Below are 24,763 nucleotides of genomic sequence, written 5' to 3' on the forward strand. Positions count from 1 at the left end.
CAGATGCAGGCCAGATAGCACATTGTTTATCTAATCTTGTATCGACGCAGTAACCAAGTACAAACAAAGTCCTTTCACAATCAGATGAGAGGGAAACCATTTTTTCGACACACTCAAGGACTTGCCATATTTGCCCTTAAATATGTTTAGACCACTACAAAGCAAATAAGTCCAGAAATGAATGGCAATTTTCACAAGTTACCCAAGCCCCTTCAGTGATTGCGTGCTTAAGGCCAAAAAATGCAGAAGCTGAAGCCTGGCTGCTCTGTGGGCTGAATAACGATGGCAGCGCATTGACTGAGGTCTTAAATTAAGGGTACTTATCTTAATTGAACATCTGAAATAATGTTTTATTTACAACAAAGGAAAGGTACTGGAGAAATGAAACGGGCCGCTCTGCACGAATGCCTCTCGCTCTCTCGCTCGCCTCCGCCGCGCTTGGTTAAGTTCTAGTCGCTGCAGTATACATATCTGATGAGCAAGCGGCGGTTTATAACAGGCACTCGCAAATGTGAAGGTCATCATATCATTATGGCTGCGGTTCAAAGGTCATCCCACCTCATCATCCATCACGGGTTTGGCGGAATCGCAAGGGTTTGCTTCGCTTTGGTGCTTACATGAGAGCTTGTTCTCGTGAGAATTTAGTTGAATTTGTACAATGAACTAAATAGGGTGAAACCGAGGGAGGCATTTTTCTTTGCTAACCCTTGTATTGGCAAAATAAACTGTTTCCATTGGAAGATAGCATTTTCAGCTATTTGCTGTACAATTTCTTACTATCAAAGAAGACAGCACATCATTTTTCTTTTTTCTCCTCTTTTTTTTGTAGAACTACAAATCTGGCCCAAACTATGAGCAGACATGAACAGGCCATCACATATTAAAAATGTTGTTGGCACACTCAGGAAAAGATTAGAATACTATAAGTAGATTTAATAACGGCTGTACTACTACTACGAATAATAATAAAATAAAAATAATAGCTACCGTAATTTTCGGACTATAAGTCGCGGTCTTTTTCATAGTTTGGGTGGGGGGGCGACTTATACTCAGGAGCGACCTATATACATATATATGTTTTTTTTTTTTCACTTTTTTGAGCATTTTATGGCTGGTGCGACTTATACTCCGGTGCGACTTATAGTCCGAAAATTACGGTAATCGGTTTGCCAAGGGTGGGACCACATTAAAATTAGTCAAACTTTTTCACAATCTGTCCAGTGTTTAAAATTCGGTAGTACCTGGTATCGGCTGTAGTCGTTGAGTACCCGATACCTTGAAACAAGACTAGTATCAACCCGATACTGATACTTGGTATTAGTACTCGCTCACCCCTAAAACCTTTGACCTAAAAGTGCTTATCATCCATATGTTTACGCTAGTAGTGCTCTTATGAACAAGTTTACGTTGCCACAATAGGAACAAGTCTTTGAAAAGGTGACGGCATTGCTGTTGTCTTACTGCGCACTTCATAATCCACGTGTGTTTGCGTGTGGTTGCATTAAACACAGAAGGCGCTAGCTCTCACAAACTTGATTGCAATGATGACTTTTCTCACGGAATCAGTCGCATTGTTGCAGAAGGCACGTTGACCAGCTTCCCATCAGCGTGATTACGCTAATCTCAGCTAACCAAATGTCACGTCCGGCCTCCGTGCACGCCTCTCTGTCTCGCACACTCAGGTCATGTTGATGCGCTGCGAGATGTTTGTCCAAGAGCTTGTGTGGTTTCTTCGGATCAGTCTTATTATTATGTGCTGTTTTTGAAAATGGACGGTTGGAGATAGCATTTAGCCCGCAGGGCTGGGAAAATAAATAAATCAGGCTAGCAGAATTGATTGCGATTTTCAGCAATTGCTCTTCATTCTTTGAAAAAAATGCAGATCTTATTGGATTTTAAATTCATGTATCTGACGAGGTCTGGCCGTGCATTTTGATATTTAAGGGGACACTGGGAATTTATGACTTTTATGTAAAAAAAAAAATAGAGATGATAAGAGAGGCCTTTATTTTTGTGTTTGGGAGATTTCGTCTTAAATTTGTTTAATTAGTAGTTAAAATACTCTTGGTAAAATCACATTTAACACATGGCACTTTAAAAGTTTCTTAAATATATTCCCAGTGAGTCACCATTTTATTATATTTGACCTTGGAGCAAATTCCCACTTACATTATATCTGGGAATCATTCCAAAAAAAAGATGTTTCAATGCAATACTGCATTTGCTCAAGCAAACAAAAACATTCCATTACAGATTGTGAGGATCAGTCATTTAGCCATTATTCCAGAGTGTTTACTTTGCACGCTGCATGTCTGCATATGTGCGGCTAAAATGACACGCTTTTGTTTGGGCTCTCATATTTGCAAGGCGATGTTTGTGTGTGTGTGTGTTTGCTCTCCAGTCATGTGTGCCATCTGCTACCTCTGCAGGTAGCACCACCCAGGGCTGATGCTGTTGATGCATCCTCACACCTTACTTCATCACCTGTCCCACGCTTTTACCTCACAACACGGTGACTAATGAACCCGATGGACGAACTTTTTTTTTTTCTGGGTATACGTGCGAGGAGTCAAGTGTGCGTAAATATCCCGGAGCGGTGCGCGGCGGCTTGAATAGGTCGTTTATCATCGGCTTGTCATTATTTATTGTTTGTAGCAACACGGATCATAACCTCTCAATGTCCTAAGTGCGGTATTATTGGCAGTGTCCTCTCTTCCTTTTGTCTCCTCTTTTGTCTACATCACACGGAACAATTAGAAGTGCCGCTAGGCAATGTTGCCTTTTATCTCCAGAGCTATGTGAAGGCCACCCCTCCGCGGGGAACGATCATATATAATGGATGGCTTCACTGTCACTCCCATTTAGCCTTGAGAGCAAGAGTTCCACATCTGACTTGAGATCAATGGCGGACGCAGTATGTGCGCTGTCAGTCAAATCGACGGCCTTTCCCGGTCCCCCGCGTGACCTGTGGACCGACGGCTGACTCGTTTGGCCATTAGGGGGTTGTTAATAAGAGACCCTCAAAACCTCATCCTCCCAATTAATTAATTCAAGCCTCATCTCTTTAGGTGGTCTCAACTTTGTATTTAGTAACCTTCATTAAAACTGTTTTTCCATATGTTGTCCTATTCGTTTTGTCCTTATTTAGGGATTATCCCTTCGAGCATTCCGATGGCTCAAGGGCACCTTGACGGAAATAGTTTCACTTTATTCTAAAAAGTGACCTTCCGGTATCATAGTCCCAAGCTGTCTGCATATTCGCCACTAAAAGGACTTGGGAAAAGCTCTGAGGGCCTCTTTTAACTTCAGCAGGATTTAAATTCCACCTTAAGGGCGTTCGGTGGCTACTTAAAGCTCCTAATACGGGCAAGTTTTGCTAAACCGCTTCTTCTAATTAACCTCAAATAAGGCCGCTGTTAATGTTGCGGAGAGGCTCGCTTATTGTGACAAAGTTTGGTTGGGTGCGTGGGAAGTAGAGGGTAAAGTTAAAAGCTGCTGTCAGGCTTAAATGCATTTGAGAGTTGAGCTACATGCTCTCTCCTTGTCTCGCTCTTCATCCTTCTCTGTTTGTCCTCTTCCTCGCTGTCATTCGCATCATAACCATGATTTCTCCCGTGCCAGTCCGCCTTCGCGTCATTAATCTCTGTCTGTGACAAATGGCGGGCTCTCGTCTTGTTTGTTTGACTTCAAGTGAATATTTCCAATTTGTTTTGGCAGCGCTGGCTTTTGTCTTAAAGGGGAAGTCAACCCCCTACATTTTCTTTGTAATATGTTCTCTGCAGCCTAACTAGTCAAAACACAGTGTTCTGATTATTGTTTTGTTTGTGGAATATGAATTAAACAGTCAAAATCCATTTGTTATTATCCACCTCAGGGGGCGGCCATTTTGACACTTGCTGTCGACTGAAACGGACACACAACCAATCACGGCTCACCATTTTTCTGAAGCTGAGCCGTGATTGGTTGTGACCTGAGACCTGGCGACTGGGATGTCATTCTCAGTCAACAGCAAGTAGCAAAATGGCCGCCCCTGAGATGTACAACGTACTTTTTTTCCTGATTAATTCATATTCCATAAACATACTATTAATCAAGACGACATGTTTCGACCAATAGGGGAACATGCAATGAAAATTCGTAAGGAAAATTTGGGGGTTGACTTCCCCTTTAAGAATGTCACAGCGAATTAACACTGCACATGCAAGTAGGACACACACTCATAAGGTATTCGAGCAATCAAGCGTTTGTGTTTGTCTCCTCGCCGGTGCGGCAGAAGGAGCGGGAAAATGATTTATTGAAAGTCGTAGCTTCTCCTGCAGGCCTCCTGGAAAGATTTGTTGTGTATCTCTCCGCTCCCTTTATAGCTGCTTGTGCTGCTTTCAGCACTTTGACACAGCTAGCGAGGCTTGTTGCCGCCTTCACGCTGCCATTTGCTCTCACTATTAGGGCTACTTTCACCTCACGTAATGTGAATTGTCTTATCGCACTGATAAATCTCCTTCTGATTAATATAAGGTGCACGTTTTGCCCAAGGATATCGATAGGGTGGGAAACATTGGAGGAAGGGTATAATTATTACTCATGCGTATCGACCTAGCAGCGCCATCGCTACTCCTCTGTTTGCCCTCCTTGCCCTCGCCGCCCATCCCTGCCTATTGAGTTACAGATCTGCAGTGTCTAAGTAATTTATAATGGGCATTCACTGTGGCAGTGCAGAAATCGTATTTGGGATGGTAAGCTAATATGATCATGAGCATTTTAACCTTTTTTTTTTTTAGCTCTGAAATTACATCTGTTCCTTCAAGAGCTCGCTTTTCCGTGTCCCTCCCTCTCTTTCGCTGTGATCTGATTAGACTGTGCTGTCTGTTTGGGCTTTCTTCCTGCATGATACACACACACACACACGCAAACCAACCTTCACGCAACCACTTTGGCCCGTATTCTGCGTGGCACATCTGTCATTGCTACACTTTCTGTCACTTAACTTGAGCATTTACATTTTTGTTGATGTCACAGTGTGTGAATGTCAAAGACCAAATTCATATCCAACAAGAGCCTTGTTTTGCACAATAGCACTTCCTGATCAAGCCTCCTTCTGATTGGTCAGGATTTTTTTCTAGCTTATTTTTCTATCGCTCAAGTTGGCTTTTTATCGTGTGTGAAGTTCAAGACCAGGCAGCCTTGACCTTCAGACATTACCCCAATAAATAACAAAATAAAAAATAAATAGTTGCAATAATGAATAAATGAATGAATGAATAAATACATAAATAAAAAATAAAAAAACGATAATTAAAAAAAGAAATAAATAGATAGATCGATAAATAAAGTGACACAACCTGCAGTATTGTCAATTCTCACTGAGCATAAGGAATAATATACCTGTGATGATTGTTATATATAGTTTGTCTCCACGTGTGTCTTAACCTTGTGGAAACCAAGTCAAGCTACAGCTTTTAATATATACAAAAAACAAATTCCCCATACCTCTTCCTGTGTCACCCTAAAGATGTTTATAATGGTAATGATTTGAGTCATCAGCGGCGCTCTAGTCAGAGGACACCCAGTTCGAGATAAAAGAACCTTTGCAGATTCACAGATTATATATACAGTGCATTGTATCTCCCCAAACGTCCTCTCAGTCTCCTCCACCTCTGTCTGAACACAGCAGCCCAGCCCGGCCGCTGCTGGAAAAATGTGTGCCGTCGTCAGAAAACATTTATTTCCTTTCTGCTTGCCTGCCTGCCAATCCCCACGGAGCTGTTTAGTGTTGAAGGCAGAGATTTGACAGGGTAGAGGCAAGCAAAGAGAAGGAGGAACAGAAGCGGGGAGAGGTTCTTGCACATTTATGTGTTAGAATCAAAGTGCTCGGTGTAGAAGAATGCAGTCAGATTGTTTTTAAGTGCGTGTGCATGTGTCTGTTTCAGTGTGGCGGTGCCAGCCTGGTGGCTCTGAGGGAGGGGTGGGGTGGCGGTGGGTGACGCTCGCCCTTGGGGCTCCCCAGACGCCTCGCTGCGGTGTTGGGCGCATGGGTGTGTTTGGAGAGGCGAGGAAGCCAGTGTGTGTCTCTAAACGCTCAGATTCTGCTGATCCAGCAACCTCCTCCTCCCTCCCTCCCCCTCCTGCTCTTTATGGCAGCAGAGCACGCAGGTCACCTTCTCACTTGCTGAATTTAATACTCAGCTGGAAAAGAGGCAGCGAGGGGGGGAAAAAAAAAGCAATGGTGGACTATCGGGAAGAAAAAAAAAAGAGGGATGTAATTGTCTCTCCTTGAGTGGATTTTTTAGATCATTTAAGAGAGTGATTTTTGGGACACAAGAATCTTGCTGAGTGGAGCTCAACACACATACAGAAAAGAAAACCACACACACACACATATTGAGGGCTCTTCTGGTTGATTAGCAGTCAGGTCACCTTTCTCCAGCTGTGAGTGGGCTTCATTTAGATGGGAGCGATAAAAGCGGCTACACTCTCTAGCTTTGGGCACGCCGCTGATAGCAGCGGTGGCCCGCTATACCATTAGCAAGCGACTCCTTCGCGCTACCTGACAACCATCGCTCTCTCATTGTACTCCTCCAAACTGTACCAAATACATTTGATTCACTTCCAAGCTGATAATCTGGTGTTATCCAGTGGGACGTACGCATGCCGCAGCTAAGCTAGCAGCCCAGGCAACGTTGAATCCGTTTCCTTTTTGCAGCCACTTGATATATTTGATGAATTATTTTGCATATGCACACCTCCTCCTAGCTGAAGCAGATTTATGGCATCTACCGACCGCTGTGACTGATGCAAAAGGCCGAGTGACTTGAATGCAGTCTAAGCCGGAAGGCATGCATGCAGAGTAGTTTGCAAACCTTGACTCTATTAATGGAGGTTTGATGTTATGTTAATGGTCAACTGTGTGGAAAGGACAAGAAAGGGTTTCGGATTTCTTAGATGCCCTTGATGCCTTGTTGATGGAATGAAGGGCGAATAAAAAGTTGTTTTTTTTTCATTTTTGGGGGAAGGTTTATGTTTTTTGTGGATTTTTTCTTTAGGACTGTGACATCTTAGCAATAGCCCTGATTTGACTCGGGTCTATCTGCTTTTATTACACTTCTCCGCAGCAATACCTGTAATTAATTTCGTTCTGCGATTCGGTACCGTAATAAACGTTCCTGTTGAAGTCGGGCTGAAATTAAAAGCAGTGATCGAAAGGGTGACAGTTGAGATTTTGTTTTGCTTCCCGTCACCCAATATCCTGGATACGCCTAACGCTTGGTTAAAGCGGCGAGTCGGCTCCAAGAAAATGCGCTGCGGCACTTTGAAAAAGCGAGTGACAAATCTGCGGTGACACATTTCGTCTCATTTCCCCCCCCTTCTCCATCATGCGGCACGTACTCGCACCTGAGGAATTTAAATGACAGATTGTGCCTCCCTGTACCTGCTCCTGGGCTATTGCCACAGGAGCAGGAAGGGGGGGCTCACTGACCATGGTCACACGGAGTGTGTATCTTCGTTGGGGGCAAAGCTACGCTCTTCACCGGGCTGGCAGAATGCCTCCTGTTCAATCTCAGCTCTGTCAAACTCACTTACCGTTCACAACTAACAACAGATGTCTTGGTCGCACAACCTGCACCTTAGGTTGTTGTTTCTGCCCTCAGGTAGACACACACACGTATACACACACATGCAGAGATTGACTGAGGTGGTTGTGTCAGTTGTCTGTCAGTCAATATCAGTAGCTAGCGCCCTTATTACAGCAGACAATAATTCAGTGTAGGGGTGTGAAAAGTGGAAAATGTTGATGGAGTCATCGACAGAGGACAAGATAGGTCTTCCAGGGAGGAAGAAAAAAAGTGTCAAGAGCAGATGTTCATCTTTATTTCCTGTAAAGTACTGCATGGAGGGAATAGTAGATTGGGTCTTAAAGCTGTTGTGTCATTAAACGTGCATGGGTGGAAATTTTTTTTTGATGGTGCATTCAAGGTTTCACAGTAGTGACAATTGCTTACTACTGACCACCTTGAAAACTGTTGTTTAAAATTCGAAACAAAACCAATAGAAGTTGTTGAATCATATCTCCAGAATGTACTATGGATATAAAAAGTCTGCACACGCCTGTTTAGATGTTATTTTATTTTTATTTTATTTTTTTGTTTATTTTATTTTTTTAATTAATTAAGTCCATCAGGCACTTTAAAACTTAGCATGTCGACGTGCTCCTCGAAGAATTTTGGCTTTGTTACACATAAAGATTTTTTTATTAGTATTTGTGTGTGTGTGTGGGAGGGGGGCACAAACAGCAAAAAGCTTCTTTTTGTATTTGCCAAATGACTTTTGGTTGACACTGCTGTCTGAGAACCAAACACACACAACATTTTTGTTATCCTGTATGTGTCAAACTTACTTAAATATTTCCAAAGTTCTTTTTTTATATATAGTTTCCCCCAAACTGCTAAATATGAGCATAAAAATGCCAGTGGATTTAAACCAAGAGGAAATATATCAATGGATTAGGTCAAATTGAATGCATACATGAATAATATTCCCGCAACAACCTATTTTCAACAACCAGGAGGTGAGAGAAGAAAGTTTTGCATGCCGTATTAGATTCCGCCATGGCCCAGCAGAGATGAGCACACATAGATTGCGGTCAATTCCGGTTAAGCAAAATTCATTTCCGTGTATTCGCATGTCAATTAACCCCGATGGCCAAAAAAAGTCTACATTCTTTTTAACAAAAAGATTAATCATCAAGTCGACTTACCGCCGTCTACTGGGATTGTGACTCTGTCTGTACGTTGTGGAAAACTGAAATGAGCTGAAATAGTGGCACGGCTGCTGAGGACACAAGTTGTGAAATAAATGGAGAGACATGGTGTGAAATAATTTATTAAATCAGCGACGGGCAATTAATTTAGCAAAGGGGCCACATGAGAAATGCTTGCCGGGGGCCAAGCCGACAATCTAACCTCAACTTTATTTCATATTATTTTAAAATGATAGATGATCACACCAAATCACCTTCTGTGAGTCCTTTTTCCGAGTATGAGTGCAGATGCAAAGTATCATTTTTACTATTTTAGTAAACAAAAATAATTCAAACGTTTCTCTTCATAGTGTTTGACAATATAGAAAAATGTGCCTCAGACTTTCCTGTCTTGCTTTTCGGAGAAAATAAAGAAATATTTGACAGTTAAATAAGGAACTCCCATAACCTCATTCTAACTTGAAACAGGTAAAATTCTCTTGTCTATTCACATTTTTGTATCTGTCTGGGCACTACAGTTTCCCACATGTCCAATTCTCTCCAAGTCTTCGAAAACAAGCTGAGTGCGCAATCAGTTTCGCTCTATTTTACGCAACTCCATAGACGCACACACACACAAATGCATATGTATATTTCTACGCACACGGCTTGTTCTGTTGCCTTGCTTATCAAGAGTTTTATTGTCCCTCGCAATGCTGGGTAATTAGATGTCCTCTGCTCTGTCTGCCTCTCTCACTACCGGCAAAGAAATAGACCTGTCACTATATGGCCACTTGAAAATTCAACAATGCTAAGCAGTAATGGCTTTCTTTGTATCCAAGTAATGCACTGCATTGACAGCGCGGACACTTAAAAAGGCGCAGCTGTCTTTTTTTTTTCAAGCATACTCTTCCTCAGTTTTGACTTCTACCTCCGACAGCTAGGTGAAACTCCAAAAAGTGCATATTCAGAAGAATGGATGATTTTTGTCAATTAGCGTTTGTAGTCGTAGAAGTTGGTTCGGAAATGCAAAAGGAACTGAATGAAGATATGCGGATTGAATACAATGAAATAATTGGTAGACCGAGCGTCACAAAAAAGTCAAAACATGATCTCAGCAAGCACAATAAAGTCAAATGAAGAAGGACACAAAATGGGATCCAGATTCAGATCCAGATCTGAGACCGGCCGACTGCCAGTCTACCCTCGATTTTCACCTCCAAGTATTATGCATTCCCTTTCTTCATTGTCCTGACATGCTTATCCCAGTTCAGGGACAGAGGCCCCCCATAAATTGAACAGGAGGCAGGTCAGTCCTTCACCAGGCCAAACGGGCATCTTTTACTCAAATGCGCCGCCGGTCCTGTGATTAAGTTGCAGAAATAACTCGCTGTGTAATATCCCCTCATTAACATTAAGAGCAGTCAAGGACGGTGCACTGGTGTCAGGGGTAAAATGTATGGCGGGAACAGAGGCTGTGCACTTAAGTAGCCACGCCGGGCCTGACTTGCATCAGGGACTTCATTCCACAGACGGCATGCGGCACGGTCGCGTGGGGGTCATATTGAGTTGTCACGGACCAATGATCTATTTCTTTACCTGTCAAGCCCTCGGAGAGTCTGAGCCAAGAGAGGATAGAGGTGCTGTTCACCTCTTGGCCTCTGTTTATTCCCCCAGTACTGCTTTCTGCAAAAAGAAGCCGGCTTTAAAATGCGCTACGATAATATCGTCGCTATTGCAGTCCTTCTTGTTGTTTTGAAAGGGAAGTTTAACCGAGTTTAAATTAAAAGCTAGTCCGTTGCTAGAAGGTGCAAAATTGAGCTTCTAAAATGAAACCCATAATTGTCCTAAAAAATGACACTTAATCCTTAAATCTAGGGTTCAAAGGTCAACACAAAACATTAAGGTCAGATTTTCGATATCCACTCCCATTAGCACATTTTGCAAATGGAGCTGTGGTGCTAAAATGATTTTTGTTGCGGGCCACTTTGTAGTTCTGGCTTCACTCAGAGGCCGAATCCATATAATCGTTTAATTGTCTCGTCCCGTGTCAATTTAGCGTCGATACAGATTTTAGCAAGGGGTCATGGAAGTAATTTGCTTTCGCGGGGTGCATAACTTCATGTAGCGGGCTAGGTCTGGCCCTCAGGCCTTAGGTTTGACACATTGATGGCTGTTAGCTCTCATTCTGTGTTCGCTATTCAGCCAACCAGATGCAGGCAGTTAGCTTACCCCGTCGTGAATCAAGGATATATTGATATCTGAGCCCTTCGCTGCCCCAGAACAGGCCGGAGAATACCCAAGAGGCTCGACGAGAAACGAGCCGAAGTTCTCGATGCCGCCGCCCTCGGATTTCTGTGGCTTCCTAAATGGAGGATTGCTTGCGTCAGCCAAACCCTCCTCTGTGAAAGTCACCTCTTCTCTTACTTCACTCCCACAATATCCACAGCCGAGATCACATTCCCTAACTTCTATTCTAAACTGGCAAGAGGATCCGGGTCGCAATTGTCCTTTATTATCAAACTGTTCCATAAACAAAACTCAAGATCAGCAGCTCCAAAACCAAATTACCTATCTGGTCGCCACGAGAGGATACTGCAAACTCCTCCAACTAAGTTTTGAAAATGCACAATCCTCTCGTGTATACCAGACCTCAGATAGACAAATACAATAAACAGTGAAGAGTCTTGCTATTTGTCTCATTTTCCATGTAATCAGCATCCCTCTTGTGAATACTTCAATACTTTGCTGTGAATACAAGTTCAAAAGAGGAAGCCTAATTTGCAATAAAGCAGCACAAATATTCTCTTGAGGTACCCAAAGAGAACTCACTTAGCTCCGAAGAGAGAGAGAGAGACACACACACGCACTTTGTTTCATTTTGTCTACTTATCACTTCTGTGCTTGGAATTTTCAAAAACGTCCCTGTCCCTAATTCAAAGTCCACTCCAATGCCGATAGATGATTGTGTCCCCATGCCTTGGGAGAAAACACTGACATATTGCTTTGTTGTTTTTTTTCTTGTTGTGTATAAGTGTTATGGTGTTATTAGTCTTGAGATGTTTGTCTTTCAAACTCTTAAGCACAATTTTATAGACACGGTATATTTCATCGTGTTTTTATCTGTCTTGTCAGAACCACCTGTCTTCAAAACTGTGAATATCTTTAATGATCACACTTTGCACAAGTGTCCACAATTTACTTGTCTTTAAAATGGCCGTCATTCCTTTTTGTCATCTCCACCAGACACCCAGCAAGAACATTTTAGCAAAGGGCGCTACATTGTTAGCATGTCCTCGTCATAGTTGAGGACTCTTCTTAATGAGTTCATGTCCGTTGGTCTAAGTGTGTCTCGTGATAGACCTCGACCAAAATCACTTGGGACCGCCTCCAGCTCTCCCATGACCCCGAACAAGATTAGCTGTCGAAAACAGATGGCTGAATAGTGATAGCGAGTACTTTAGGGATACCTGAGGCTTTTTTCGTTCCATATTTTCTCCACATTCTTAATCACCTGGACAACACCATACGAACATGACATTTTCGGATCACTTGTGTAAGAACGGCGGCTTTCATCCAAGCCAGATATGAATTCACTTAAAACTCTTGAGAGAAAGAACAACCAGGTTTGAAGTTATCTGTGATGGCCAACATTCTGCTGCTTCTCAGGTGTTGCATCCCGCCTTGGGCTATGAGCTAAGTGACCCAGTTCTCGGGCCTGTCTGATCACCGTTGGATCACGATATCTCACTCTTACAACGAGCAAGTGGTCACCTAATCCTAAATCCTTCTGCGGCGTTTTTGCTAAGTGGGGACGCGACACCCCTCCCCGCTAGTCCATCCGCCTCATTGACGTTCCCTTCGGGCTGCTTTTGAAGGTGCTTTCATTTAATCATTTCTTTAAAAAGTTCTTTTTTCTTTCTTGACTGCAGTGCAAGGTCACAGATCACATCACCGGTGCTTTCCGACTCACTGACCATTTAATCAAGCCAAGGTCCATTTTCCTGCTGCTCTTTTCAGGCTACCTTTTATTTCTTTTGGACAAGGCCTACGGTCCAATTCCATTCCCCCACACAAACGTTGGAGTTACACTGGGTAATTTGGCAATAATTCCAAGAGATTTAGAGCTTGACTCAATGTCATGTAAAGCTCGCTTTGCCTTTCATGAAACACTTGCCAGCTTCTATCCTGGAAAATCTTCTTGCAGCTTTCGTTGCGGTCTCTCACGCGGATCATGCAAGTCTCGGCAAGTCGCTGCTTTGATATCGCTCATACTGATGCAAACCTTGGTAGAATGAGGAGGTGGCATCAGAAATGTTTGGCGTGCAAACAACACCATAGAAATTCTGTGCTCTAGACTTGCTATAAGAAAAAATAAAAGTAGCTCCACCAAGGCTGACGTATATCGACCGTTGTTTCTAGAGCTAAACTTGGTCCGTTTATTTTTCTGTCATCCATTTTTTTTTTTTAAGTAATCACCCTGATAGCCTCAAACGTTTTCCCAAATCTTTTCTGGTTCCACATCAACAGGAGTTTGAGTGTGTCTAAAATTGAGTAGCAGGTTTAACGAAACAGACATGTAATCTGAAGATTTCTTTGCCACAGACCACCGTGGTAGAGTCTCCTTCAGCATTCCCTCGAGCAGACATTAGTGTGGTGCACAAGCATGGTGATCCTGAGCTCCATCAATTTTCAGGGTATTGCAAAGCCGGACCTGTAGCCAACTCTCCGTGGCATTGAGTCAACAGCGTGCAGCCTTAGCAATGCCAGAGGCCAGAACACTCAGAGCACAAACCGCTTGACTCCTTATAACGGGTCTTGATTAGAAAAGGAAATTTGGATGCTTATGCAAGCCCACGGTTCAATGTCACTGCCACTACTTGGCTGGAATAAGAAAAAAATACACCCCTTAGAGTTAAATGTGGAAATTATAATTAGCGTGATTTTTAATATGTTTTAGTTGGCAAAAATTGTATGGAGCTGCGGAAGTTATTTTTCTCTTTCAGAAGGAAGAAATGATCTCGTTTACTTCCAGCCCAATGAAACACAGATGAAATGAAATGATAAATAAATACATAATAAATAAATACAATGAAATATTGCTTTTGATTATTTTTTTATTATTTAATTATTATATTATATGAATATATACTATAATATAATATATTGTTTAATTATTGTTTTATTTCAACTGCAAATTTCACGTTAAATGTAGTCAAACCAAAACGTGGTTTGAGGTTCATGGCACTTCTTTTTTTTTTTTTACGCACTGACTGGCTACTCTTAACTAATTGATTTCAATTTTTGTGCAGTGCTGAAAACCAAAAATAGTCATAATATGCCAGCATGCTTTTATTTGGAACACATTTTCAATGAACTAATTCAAACGGTGTTGTTGCACACCTACAAACTCCACAGATCGTGTCAATCGACAATATTGATTGACAAATGTGAGACTAAACATGCGCCTGATTTATGTTAATGAAATCATTAGTCAACTGTTAACTAAGCGCCTTCAATTTTCTTGCTTTTACCATATATTTTTATTTTTTTTTGCTTTATGTTTGGATCTTTTGGTAATCCATCTGGGACATGTGCTGCCGGTTGTGTATTGATCTGTTTTGCTGCCAATCGATGATGTGTTGAGGTGTTTTCCATGCTTATCAGACTGTAATCAGTCAACTGAAGGAAAACTATCACTTTTTGTTCCGCCTGATGCTCCAACGTTAGTCCCTTTTTAAAAAATGCATTATATTCTTTTCTGCATACTGCATAGACATTTTTAGCCTTTTGTTTTCTTCTGTTTTCTATTTCTACCGTATAAGAGTGAGGACGCATTTTCTCGTAAAAACAGTTGTGTTGTTGTGAGCCATTAGAAAGCTAAAGCCATTGTTTCTCCTGTGACTCCAAGCCATTATCCCGTTGTTTCTCTTCTCCTTATCTTCTTGTGCTTGGGTTGTTTGGTGTAGTGAAGCGGTAGATGAGACTGTTGTCTGCGTTTAGCTAACAAAGCAACCCGAATTGTTTCTCGGTGAGCCCAAAGAAAGTCTCTTGAAATAAAATTCTGTTTTATAACACATTTGTTTTTCTGTTCAAATTCAAGGTCAAGTCACTCAGCTGGTTTAAAGGGTATATTTCAAAAGTAGTCTTCAAATAATCTATATATTTTTAGTGAATTTATGCAAGAACTTTCTTTGTTTAAACGTGAACAAATTGAATTTGCAGTCTCATTTGAATTTTCACGTAATAAGTCACTTTTAAAACTTTGTTTCTGTGTGGGCGGGGCCATAAAGATTTTTTTGTATGCAGTCATGTTGAGTGATAAAATGGAGTCATGGTTACGTTGGATTGACGATACCAATCACGGCTCATTTGTTTTATGGGTTTAGTCATGTGACGTTCGGCCTTAGGCACTGTGATGTCATTTTCAGTTGGCAGCAAATGGCAAAATGGCCGCCTCCTGAGATGAATAACAATTCATATTCCTCAAGCGCAATATTAATAAGAATATCGTGTTTAGTGGGGGGGGGGGGGGGGTCATAGAACATATTATTGTAAAGAAAGTTTTTGACTTAATTTCCCCTTTAAGGGAGTCAATGTAGCTTGTTACTATTCTGTGAATTTCCCAGAGTGAAAAAAGACACACAACATTAATTCTGATCGAAAGATGAATATAAAATAAAAATGGCTCTACTGATGCTTTTAGAGGCTTGTAAACTTTATCAGCTAATTGTGATGTTGAAATACGAGAAGGCTGCTGTATTGTGGAGGCTGGAAGAAGAAAAAAAATTGTCTTTTTCAGGGCCATCTGCCATTCACAACATTCACACTAGATTTAATTCCACAATGCCCTTTGCTCATCCAGCAAGGCTCTGAGGTCAAGATCCCCTATAGACCTGCTTCTATATTCTCAACATTGACCCATGACAACACTTTCTGCTGATTCAGCACATCTGTCAGAGCCGAGCCCGCGTGTCCTTCAACCTTTCACCCTTTCGAAGTTTTAAAGGCTGTAAAAGATAAAAACACACGTGCGGTGTGTTTATCCTTTTTTTGACCTTGATTTGGATCTCAGAATTATTCTGAGTGTTCCGTATCAATGTGTGATGACTTGTGACAAGCGTGCAGATAAAAGGTGAGGTTGGTGGGTGGCGCTAGACCGCCCGCGGTACTGGCCCCTCGCTAACCACCCAAGTCTCCTTCATCAGCTCATCTTGGCCCGAAGTGACACTCGGGCCTCCAGTGTGTCTGTAACGATAAAGATGCCGCCGCTCCGGCTCTTTAATTGGAACTTCTGCTGCTGATGTGTGAACAGCTGTAGGATAGAGAAGGGCAGATCTATCATCTGTGGCCTCAGCACACCACCCGAGGTCAAATGGCAGCCATCGCCGTGGCGGGAAAAGCCCCAAAGCTTCTGTTTATTTATGATTTGATTGCTCTCCTCTCCCCCGGCACCGCTTTTTCGCATCGGCATATTCACAGCTGCCTACGAGATGACTGACGACGAGTTGGGCCTCATTTGGAGGTGTGTTCTTGACTGGATGAGAGGAATGACCAGCGAGGGGCTATTTGTCTGTGTGCCCTTTTATTTGGCACAGACACACACTTAAATCCTCCACTCTCCCCGCAGATGCAAATCCATTATACATTTCAAAATGACTCATTTTTCTTTCCATGTGGCTCCCAGCAGTGCTATGGCACCCGACCAACGAGGTTATTTTTCTAATTAATGCAGATTGCTCAAGAAAATAACAACAACAATAAAAAGTGACACAAGTTTGGTGCTATTTTCTAAAATGTCACACAGTGTCCAAGTTTCATATGAGAAATACAAACATAAGTAGTCCATAGAGCCTACAGAATGTGTGGGGAGTTAGCTCACTCTCATTTTATCTCAATTCAAATAGTTGATAAGGTTAGACACTTTGCTAACTATTATATAGCAATCTAAATCGCATTTACATGTCATTTACGTCCAACTTCTTTTTTAGACGTGATGTACTGTCAGGCCTATTAAAGTTGATATTTATTTCAGCAGTCAGCATGGTTCCTTTGCTGGAGTTGCAAATGAATGCAAATACAGGCTTCCTCACAAGACAGCTTTTGAAAGGTTGCAATTATGGCCAATGGTTATGAATTTTGGAGACGTGATGTTCGGTAATGACTTGCTGTAATGACTTATTCTATCTGAGTCTTTCATAGGTGGAAAAAAAGAGGTTGTCTTGGGTGGCCTTGCTCTGGTGTTACATGTGAGAGAAAAAACATATATATATATGTATATATATATATTATTTTTATTTATTTTTTTTGATCGATGGGCAGATGTCTTGATGAAACTGCATTCAGATTATTTCTTGAAATGACTGAGGTGGGGGAAAAAAATATTTAGACTCTCACAACATATTTCCCAAGTCCTAAAATCACCATTAGGGTATCGGGTAGTTGCTGCCTGAACGGAGCAGGTAAAAATGAAGACACGTACACGCTAGATAGGCTGTCAAAGATGGCGCCCATCACTGTGACAATGCCGTTTCCCTCCAACACAAGCACAATAACCTTTTAAGAGGAACCAATCTTCTCCCTCTATCCACAAACAAATATCACTTTTGTTTTGCACACATCATTCCATTATAGAAGCATTATTTGAGATGTTGAAATTGGAAACAGGAAGGAGCCAGGCGTAGACAGCCAAAGAACGGGAGGAGGTGGCGACGAATGAAAGAAGAGAGATTGGTTTTCATGCCTGCTAGTTGGTGAGCCTGTAAATCTCCCAGGAGCATAGTAGAAGACAGCAGAAGGTTGATAGTCATCCATCACTCCTGACAACCTCGGTGCTCTGGAAAAGCCTGACCGCACCGTGCGCCACAGCCCAACTCCAGCCAAGTAGCCCCAAACAGAAAAAGATGAGAAATAGATAACCAGAAAGAGATGTTCAACCCAGAATGAACATGTTCAAGGTTTAAAATGGAGTAGAATACAGGTAGCTGTAGTTCTCAACCCCTATTCAGTCATTTCACATTAGTAACTCTCATGACTGTAAAAATAAACTCACCACTGTTAATATTAAATAACGTAAATCTTATCTGAAATAAAGTTGCATTACCATTACTGCGTAATTAAGAAATTTGGTCTAAATCTCAACCTTAACAAAATTAAAAAGTTCCATTATTTACAATAGCTGTCAAAAAAAACAATTCATTTTATAACTACTGTAAAATCACGTGAATAAATAACCCTTATTTATTTTCAAAATAAAACATCCCAAATTCAGAGATGTATGATGTATGATCTAGGCTTAATAAGAAACAAACTCTTTTTATTGGCGATTCTACTGTATCATATACAACTGATACATTTGGTTTTGATAGAGGCTCTTCAAATTGCAGCCAGGCAACACAAAATCCAATCAGCATTTATTTGATGTGCTCTGCAAAAAGCACATCGGCAATTAAATTACAATGTGCTTGGTTCAGAAAATCTCTCGGAAATTTCTAAACTTGGACCTAAATGATTCATTTTCATCTGGTTTCTTTTTTTTTTGCCACAGTGTACAATTACGCTAATATTTATTGTTATTGGCTGTGAATGTTAGCAGCGGGTGCAAATAAAAGCCACTATTTTGGACCAGCAAGACTTCTTATTGCCTGGGAGGCGTCCAAGCGCATGTTGCATAAAAACGACGAGTCTCCAAATATCCGTCAATATGCAGCCTTGCTGACCACAATGTTTTGTGCAGGCATGCACAGTCATTATGAAATCGCTGCATTAATTTGCGATCTTGTTAACGTGCTACCGTGTTTCTGTTGGCTGTGCAGTATTTGGCTTTGTGATTAAATGAAGGCGTAAAGCAAAAACACACACACACATAAGAAAAAAGAAAAACACTTTTGTCGAGGTGAAGTCATGTTTATCACTCGGCTTTCACAGCTTGCTGATTGTGTGAGTTGAGAAATATGCGTCCATAAACAAAGGTTTGCAGCGGCAGTGTTTGTGCAACCTCTCGTTGTTTTGTGTGCATTCATCAATATGTCATGGTGTGTGTGTCAGTGTGTATGTGTGTGTGAGACTTCCTTCCATGTCTTAGTCTCATCGCTGATATTTTTGTGATGCTGCTTTCAATCTCTTAAGAAGCACCCGGCAAATCTTCCCCCATGGTTGCTATAACGTACCATAAAGTTAGCATAAAGTTTGCGTAAAGTTTGCTTTGCTCCGTGGGCTCCACGGCCACAAAATAAAAATTAAACCAAACAAAAGCTTTTTATAAGACTGTCAGTTGTGCTATCTGATATCATCCGCAACAGCTCTGTTTTAAATAGTTTTTTTTTCTTGTGAGGGAGAGCAAAGAAAATCTGACATTTTAAAGGCTGCTGGCCCCGACGATCGATAACCTCGAATCGCACTTTTGTTTATTTAGACCGTGTACTGTTTGTGTCTTCAAAGCGTACCGAGTCATTGGGGATGACGATTGGCAGAATCACAACTAAAGAAAAATTCTAATACAGGATGGTAAAACTTGTAAGGTGTGTCTCAAAAGTTCCAGGATTAGCTACAAGTTTTTCCTAGTTTGGGTCAGACAATCAATCAACAAACTCACTAAGAAACCCTTCGGCTTTTGTTTTGGTCAGTGCACGAGAAGAGTGAGCATCTGACAGTTCCCGCTTAATAAAGGTTTTGGGATGGAACGTAAAATGAAGGCTTGGTTTTAGTTTGTTAAATTATGCAACTCAGTGTGAGTTTTTTACACTTGTACGGCAGCCAAGAATTCCACCAGTGCCTTCTTGTGTGTCACTGACTTTTACTCAGTGACCTGTCTGTCAGGTTATGTAGAGCAGAGCCACTCAAGGTCACCAGTGTGCTCTCAGTGGGATGGTGTCTGTCCACCTTGCTACCTGACATGCCCCTGACCCCGCCCCCTTCTCCCGCTCGCCCCACACAGACATGTCCAAGGCTACACATGCAAGATTGTGACCTCCTCCCTCTCCTTCAGGGCTTTGGGTCATCCCTCAGTGTTTCCTGTCATGCTGTTATCACCACCTTGTGACCTTGCCTACTGTCACCAGACGTTACAGAAGCTTAGCCACAGCTGAGCTGCTGAGCTTGAATGGAAAATGCCACCCTGGGGAACCACCTCAAACCCACCAAAATACTTTTTTTTTGTGTGTTTCCTTCAGACAAATAATCAGTTTCTCTTCCAGGAATATTCTTCCAGACAGCCCGGTTACTATTCAAAATGTGTCTGTGCAAACTGACTTAATTGTGCAGCACGGCTTAGTAAAGATTTGCATTTCAGAAGTAAACAAGAAGAATTAATGACTTATGAGAGGTTGACAACAAAGACGGCGAGAAAAAATCAATCAATGTCAAAGCATAGTTCTTAAAATTGAGCTATATCAAACTTTATCTTTCTTTGTGAGATCATGAGCAGAATTTCTGTTTGCTGCTTTTCCCCTGCCTATGTAATGTGATGCGAGTAATAGAGATCAAATCTGTGAACTCATTTTAGCCTGAAACATTAACCCTCTCGCTCTCCCAAGATATCTTAGCATGTGCTTGTAGTGCCGATCAATGTCTATCAAAAGGTCAATGTTTGATTCCAAATGCAATTCTATCCTGAAAAAGAGAACCGTGCTCTGGGGATGGCCGGCTTAAGAACTCTATTAGCTATGCAGGCACTTTTTCAAATAATATTTCAATATGCTTAGCATAAATAGAAATGCTTGGTTAAAAATAAATTTCGAACTTCATGATGGAATTCTGACAGAAATTTATCAAATTCATTCATTTATGTTTTCCAGAATGTATGGCTTATGATTTTCCATAACCTTTTCATTTGTACTCCTGCCGGTATTGTCCGGGACGCTCTTAAGAGTCAGACACCTGTTCCAATCGGCCATCGATGCAGCGATGAGGTCCGCGGAAGGCTTTGACACGCCTCAGCGACATGACAGCTCAGACAGCATGGATGTTAATCTCTTCTAACTGCTTCCAGCCTAATTAAATCTTCCAGGGTCGCACATATGCTCGCACATATAGACGCAATACACACTTGCACACCGCCGTCGAAATTACTCTTAGATGCCCATACGATTTTAATGATCTGAATCATTCAATCATCATCATGAAAAAAGAAATATATATATTTATTTTTTTGTAATTTTTTTTTTTGTGTAATTTATTGAAAGTGTCTTTACGCTGTTATTGATAAGGATGCTTTTAAATATTTATAACTCGCCATCAAGAAAGCATCTTCATCCAGAAAATTCTATTTTCCATAAGTGCAAGAGATCATTTAATGTGAAATTAGCCGCTCATTTAAAACGTATCTTGGCAAACAATTGCTTTTTAAAATCACTTGGGGGAGGCGGGGTTGTAAAGTTAAAACTGATTGTAAGCTTTCCCGTTTTCACAGACCAGATGAAAATGTGGCCATGGGCATGTCACGCGCCTGCCATTAAACTCACTTGTCTCTGTCTTCCACATCCGCCCACCCGCTTCATTTTCTTTTTCCATTAAAAGTGCTTTCTTTTCCAGTCTTCCACCCCTTCTGCATCTCTTCTGAGCCATTATCTCACTGTCTCTTTGTCTCCCACCATTTCTTCCCATATTACTCTGGCTGCGTTTCAGCCTTCCCGTCGTAGGCCCGCGAGTCTGTCACGCGGCTTCCTCCGAGTTAAATAGGCCGAATAAATAGATTACAAGCGGTAGGTAAGAGTGAAGCAAAGGAAGAAGACAATCTGAATTTGTTGCGGATAGGCAGTCAAAGAAAGGCGGCGGAGTCAAAGTAATGCTGCATTTGCCTGAGGGGGAAAAAGGCTGAAAAGTAGCTCTCGCAACAGATGTGCGGGGCAGTAAAGTGTAATTGAAATGCCAGCAGCGATGGTCTTATCTCTCTGCAACAGGAGCCTGCTGCCAGTCTCAACATCAGTTAGATGTCATTTTAGCTAGGTCTGAATCAGCCTGCCACAATCCGCAATCCCCGTTCCTCTGATGCTAGGCGGGGCGGGAGGAAGGGAGGGAGGGAGGGAGGGCGAGGAGGGTGGCGAGCCTGTAATAGGATTTCAGTAGCACCCAGTTAACTTTCACCACCTAGACTTGCTTGGTAATTTGATATGCCCCATCAATAACATTCATTTACCTCCGTGCGGTATTACCGGCGTCATTCATTTGACTTTCATAAAAACAGATTTGCATATTTCTCGCTCCACATTTGCAAGATGGGAAATGTTAGTCTATGAGAGATGAGCTCAGTGATTCGGTAGTCAGAGGCACTGTGGAGAGCTGTGTTGTTCTTTCAGATTAGCCACTGCTTTGTTTTGGATTTTTTTTTTTCTTTAACGCAACATGGGATGAGCAGCCGAAGATTAAAGCAGACTTGTATCTGCACTGTAATGCGGATTACTTGTGGGCATTATGTGTGATGGTTTGCGCCTGTCGAAGATTTTGTAGGATTCTGTAAAAAAGAAATAAATTAATAAAAATAAAAACAATTAATCAATTCATCATGCAAACTTCACAGGCAGTGTTTCAAATGATTTAATTTAAAGTGATGGACTTGGAAATATTAGTGGTAGATAAACATTGAGTTACATAAAATAAATATATCGCTCTGATAATTCTGGGGAAGCGAGTACCCACAAAAAAAAGTTTTATTTTATTAAAAATTTGCATCTAAAATTTTTAAGCCTTCATACTAACATTTTCTTCCCAAATTTCTTCATTGCTCATATAGAAACAACATATTTTTTCCATACAGTTCAGGTTAGGTTTTATAAAAATAAATATGATTAAAATATAGAAATGTTGCAAATGGTCAATAGCAAAAAATAATAATAATAATAACAAATAAGCTTCTGATTATTCTTGGTGTAATTGATGCTCCTTCCAAACTACCCTGACTTGTTTTCCTTGTTTTGTCTTACAGAGGGTGATTTTCAATGTAGTCAACTTCTCCAAGACCAAAAGCCTCTACCGAGACGGCATGTCTCCTGTCGTAAAGTCCACCAGCAGGCCAAGATGGTAAGTGACTTCTTTGACCCTCCCCTACCTTGAGAAAAACACATCCATACTTAAAACAGAGAAATCCCTTAACACACCAGTACGACCAAAGTTCAATTTCCAAAGCGCTCACACAAATTAGCATGTGATCCATCGGTTGCCTCTATGACGGCTGTCTGATATAATACGGATGACTGATGGAAGCAGAAAAGCTTGCGCGGGGGTGCGCGGCGATACGGCGTCTGCCAAGCAGCCTGCCGTATTCAGCCAGGCGAGAAGGGAGAACACAGTAGTGTGATGAAGTGTTGCCATCCAAGAGGAGCCCTGACATCTGTCACCGCTTGATGGAGGGCATCCGCAGAAACACCAGGCATCTGCCACCCTGAGCCGTACGCCTCTGCCTAGCCTTAGCACCCCCCGAGCCGGCCGGCCCGCCGCACGCCGCTTGCGGGCTAATGGACGGAAACGATGGGCTCGATAGCGTTGGCAGGACAGATGAACTGCTGTCTGTGATACGGCACGAGCCACATGATGCACCTCGGCTCTCCTGGGTTGCTCGTTTCTCTGCTGTCAAACTAGAGATGGAGTCACAAAACTACAAGATGCTATTTTAGTGTTTCATACGGTCCAAAGTAATCAACTTGATATCTCTAAGTGATTAATATACGCGTACCACGGGTAAAGTACTGTACATTATAAGTAGAAATACGAAAAGAAAAAAAAAGATGCTGGACAAAACTCAGAAAGCGTAAAGTAGTAATCTTGCTTTGACAGTTCTGATATTCAATTAAAAAAAAAAAAAACATTAAAAAAAAAACAGTGCAGAGAGCGCCTGATCCAAATTCACACAGGACAGGATAAAGACGCTTACAGAAGGAAGCACCGATAACGGGGAGAAAAATGGAGCAAGACTGACAGGGAACTTGACAGAGAAGGTGAACAGAAACTACAAGAAAGTAATATTACTCAGGCTGGTAGACAGGCCAACCAAAAAAGATCATTCCGCCATCCCCACCTTCCATCCTTCCAATCTTTATCTATCAAAAAAAAAAAAACATATCAGTGCAAGCCCGAGAGGTGAAGCCTTTATCTCCTGGCACAGGTGCCTTATGTCCCGGGGCCCCTGCAACATTGGCTCCCTGAGGCTACAGAGCATGGCTGACTTTGGCTAAAATGGGGCATCTCAGGGAAGCACAAATGACAGATTAAAGTCCCGCAGGGCATTACAGCTACACGTGGATGAATTTATCCCGGATCCTTTCATCCACGCCTTCCTTGACCGATGCCTCACTCCTTGACTCCGTTCGCCTCTGTTAGGACTGAAGACATCAGGGCAACTGTAACGGTGGGGGCTGCGATTCAATTTTGTCTTGTGTTGGTTCGTAAGATGGGTTGCTTTGGAATGTGACACAATCATTTTTATTTTTAAGGGTGCGGTCGTGATATTTGCCGAGCTGACAAAAAGAAATGCTTTTTCCGATATTATTCCTTCACGTTGAGCTGACTAAAATGAACACTAACCAGTGACTAATTAGCATTATAATATCATATCGTTGTATCTATGAATTACATTCACTCCCATAGACGACTATAGACGTCAAAGATTCATTTTAACAAAGCTGGCGGTGAATGAGTTAACATTGCGATTTTGCCCTCACTCTCAGTAGGTGTGAGGTTAAAAATAGCTTCGGCGCTAACTGAGCTAGCCGATGAACTGTGTTTGAGGTTGCCAAGTAGTTTGAAGCAGCCAAACTGCATCAAGGGTAAAAAGCCTCGTCCCTCCTTTTTTTGTTGGTTTACAAGTCGTCAACCGAAATGCTTCTAAGAGCTTCACCTCGTAGTCACTCAGCGAGACGGTCAGTCAGTCCGTCCGTCATTCGGTCCGTCCGTCGGGCCCATTTTGCTTTCCTACCAAAAGTATTCCTGTAAGCGTGTGATGCAACAGCCGGGCAAAATTCTATTTGGAGCTGTCTACCTCTCCATCGGGGTACGTGTTTGCAGTAATTGTTCTGTCAATCAGCGCGGCTCTGCCCT

General features: G+C 41.9%; 1 protein-coding gene across 1 annotated transcript in view; it reads left to right on the forward strand.

Annotated features, from left to right (window-relative positions):
• agbl4 (AGBL carboxypeptidase 4) overlaps nucleotides 1–24,763 on the forward strand; it is a 162,447-nt gene that overhangs the window by 36,511 nt on the left and 101,173 nt on the right. The window contains exon 4 of the mRNA XM_061297509.1: nucleotides 22,656–22,750. Within this exon, the coding sequence (XP_061153493.1) occupies nucleotides 22,656–22,750 (95 nt within the window). The remainder of the gene's footprint in view (nucleotides 1–22,655; nucleotides 22,751–24,763) is intronic.

This window comes from Syngnathus typhle, linkage group LG14, assembly GCF_033458585.1.
Source record: "Syngnathus typhle isolate RoL2023-S1 ecotype Sweden linkage group LG14, RoL_Styp_1.0, whole genome shotgun sequence".
Classification (NCBI taxonomy): Eukaryota; Metazoa; Chordata; class Actinopteri; order Syngnathiformes; family Syngnathidae; genus Syngnathus; species Syngnathus typhle.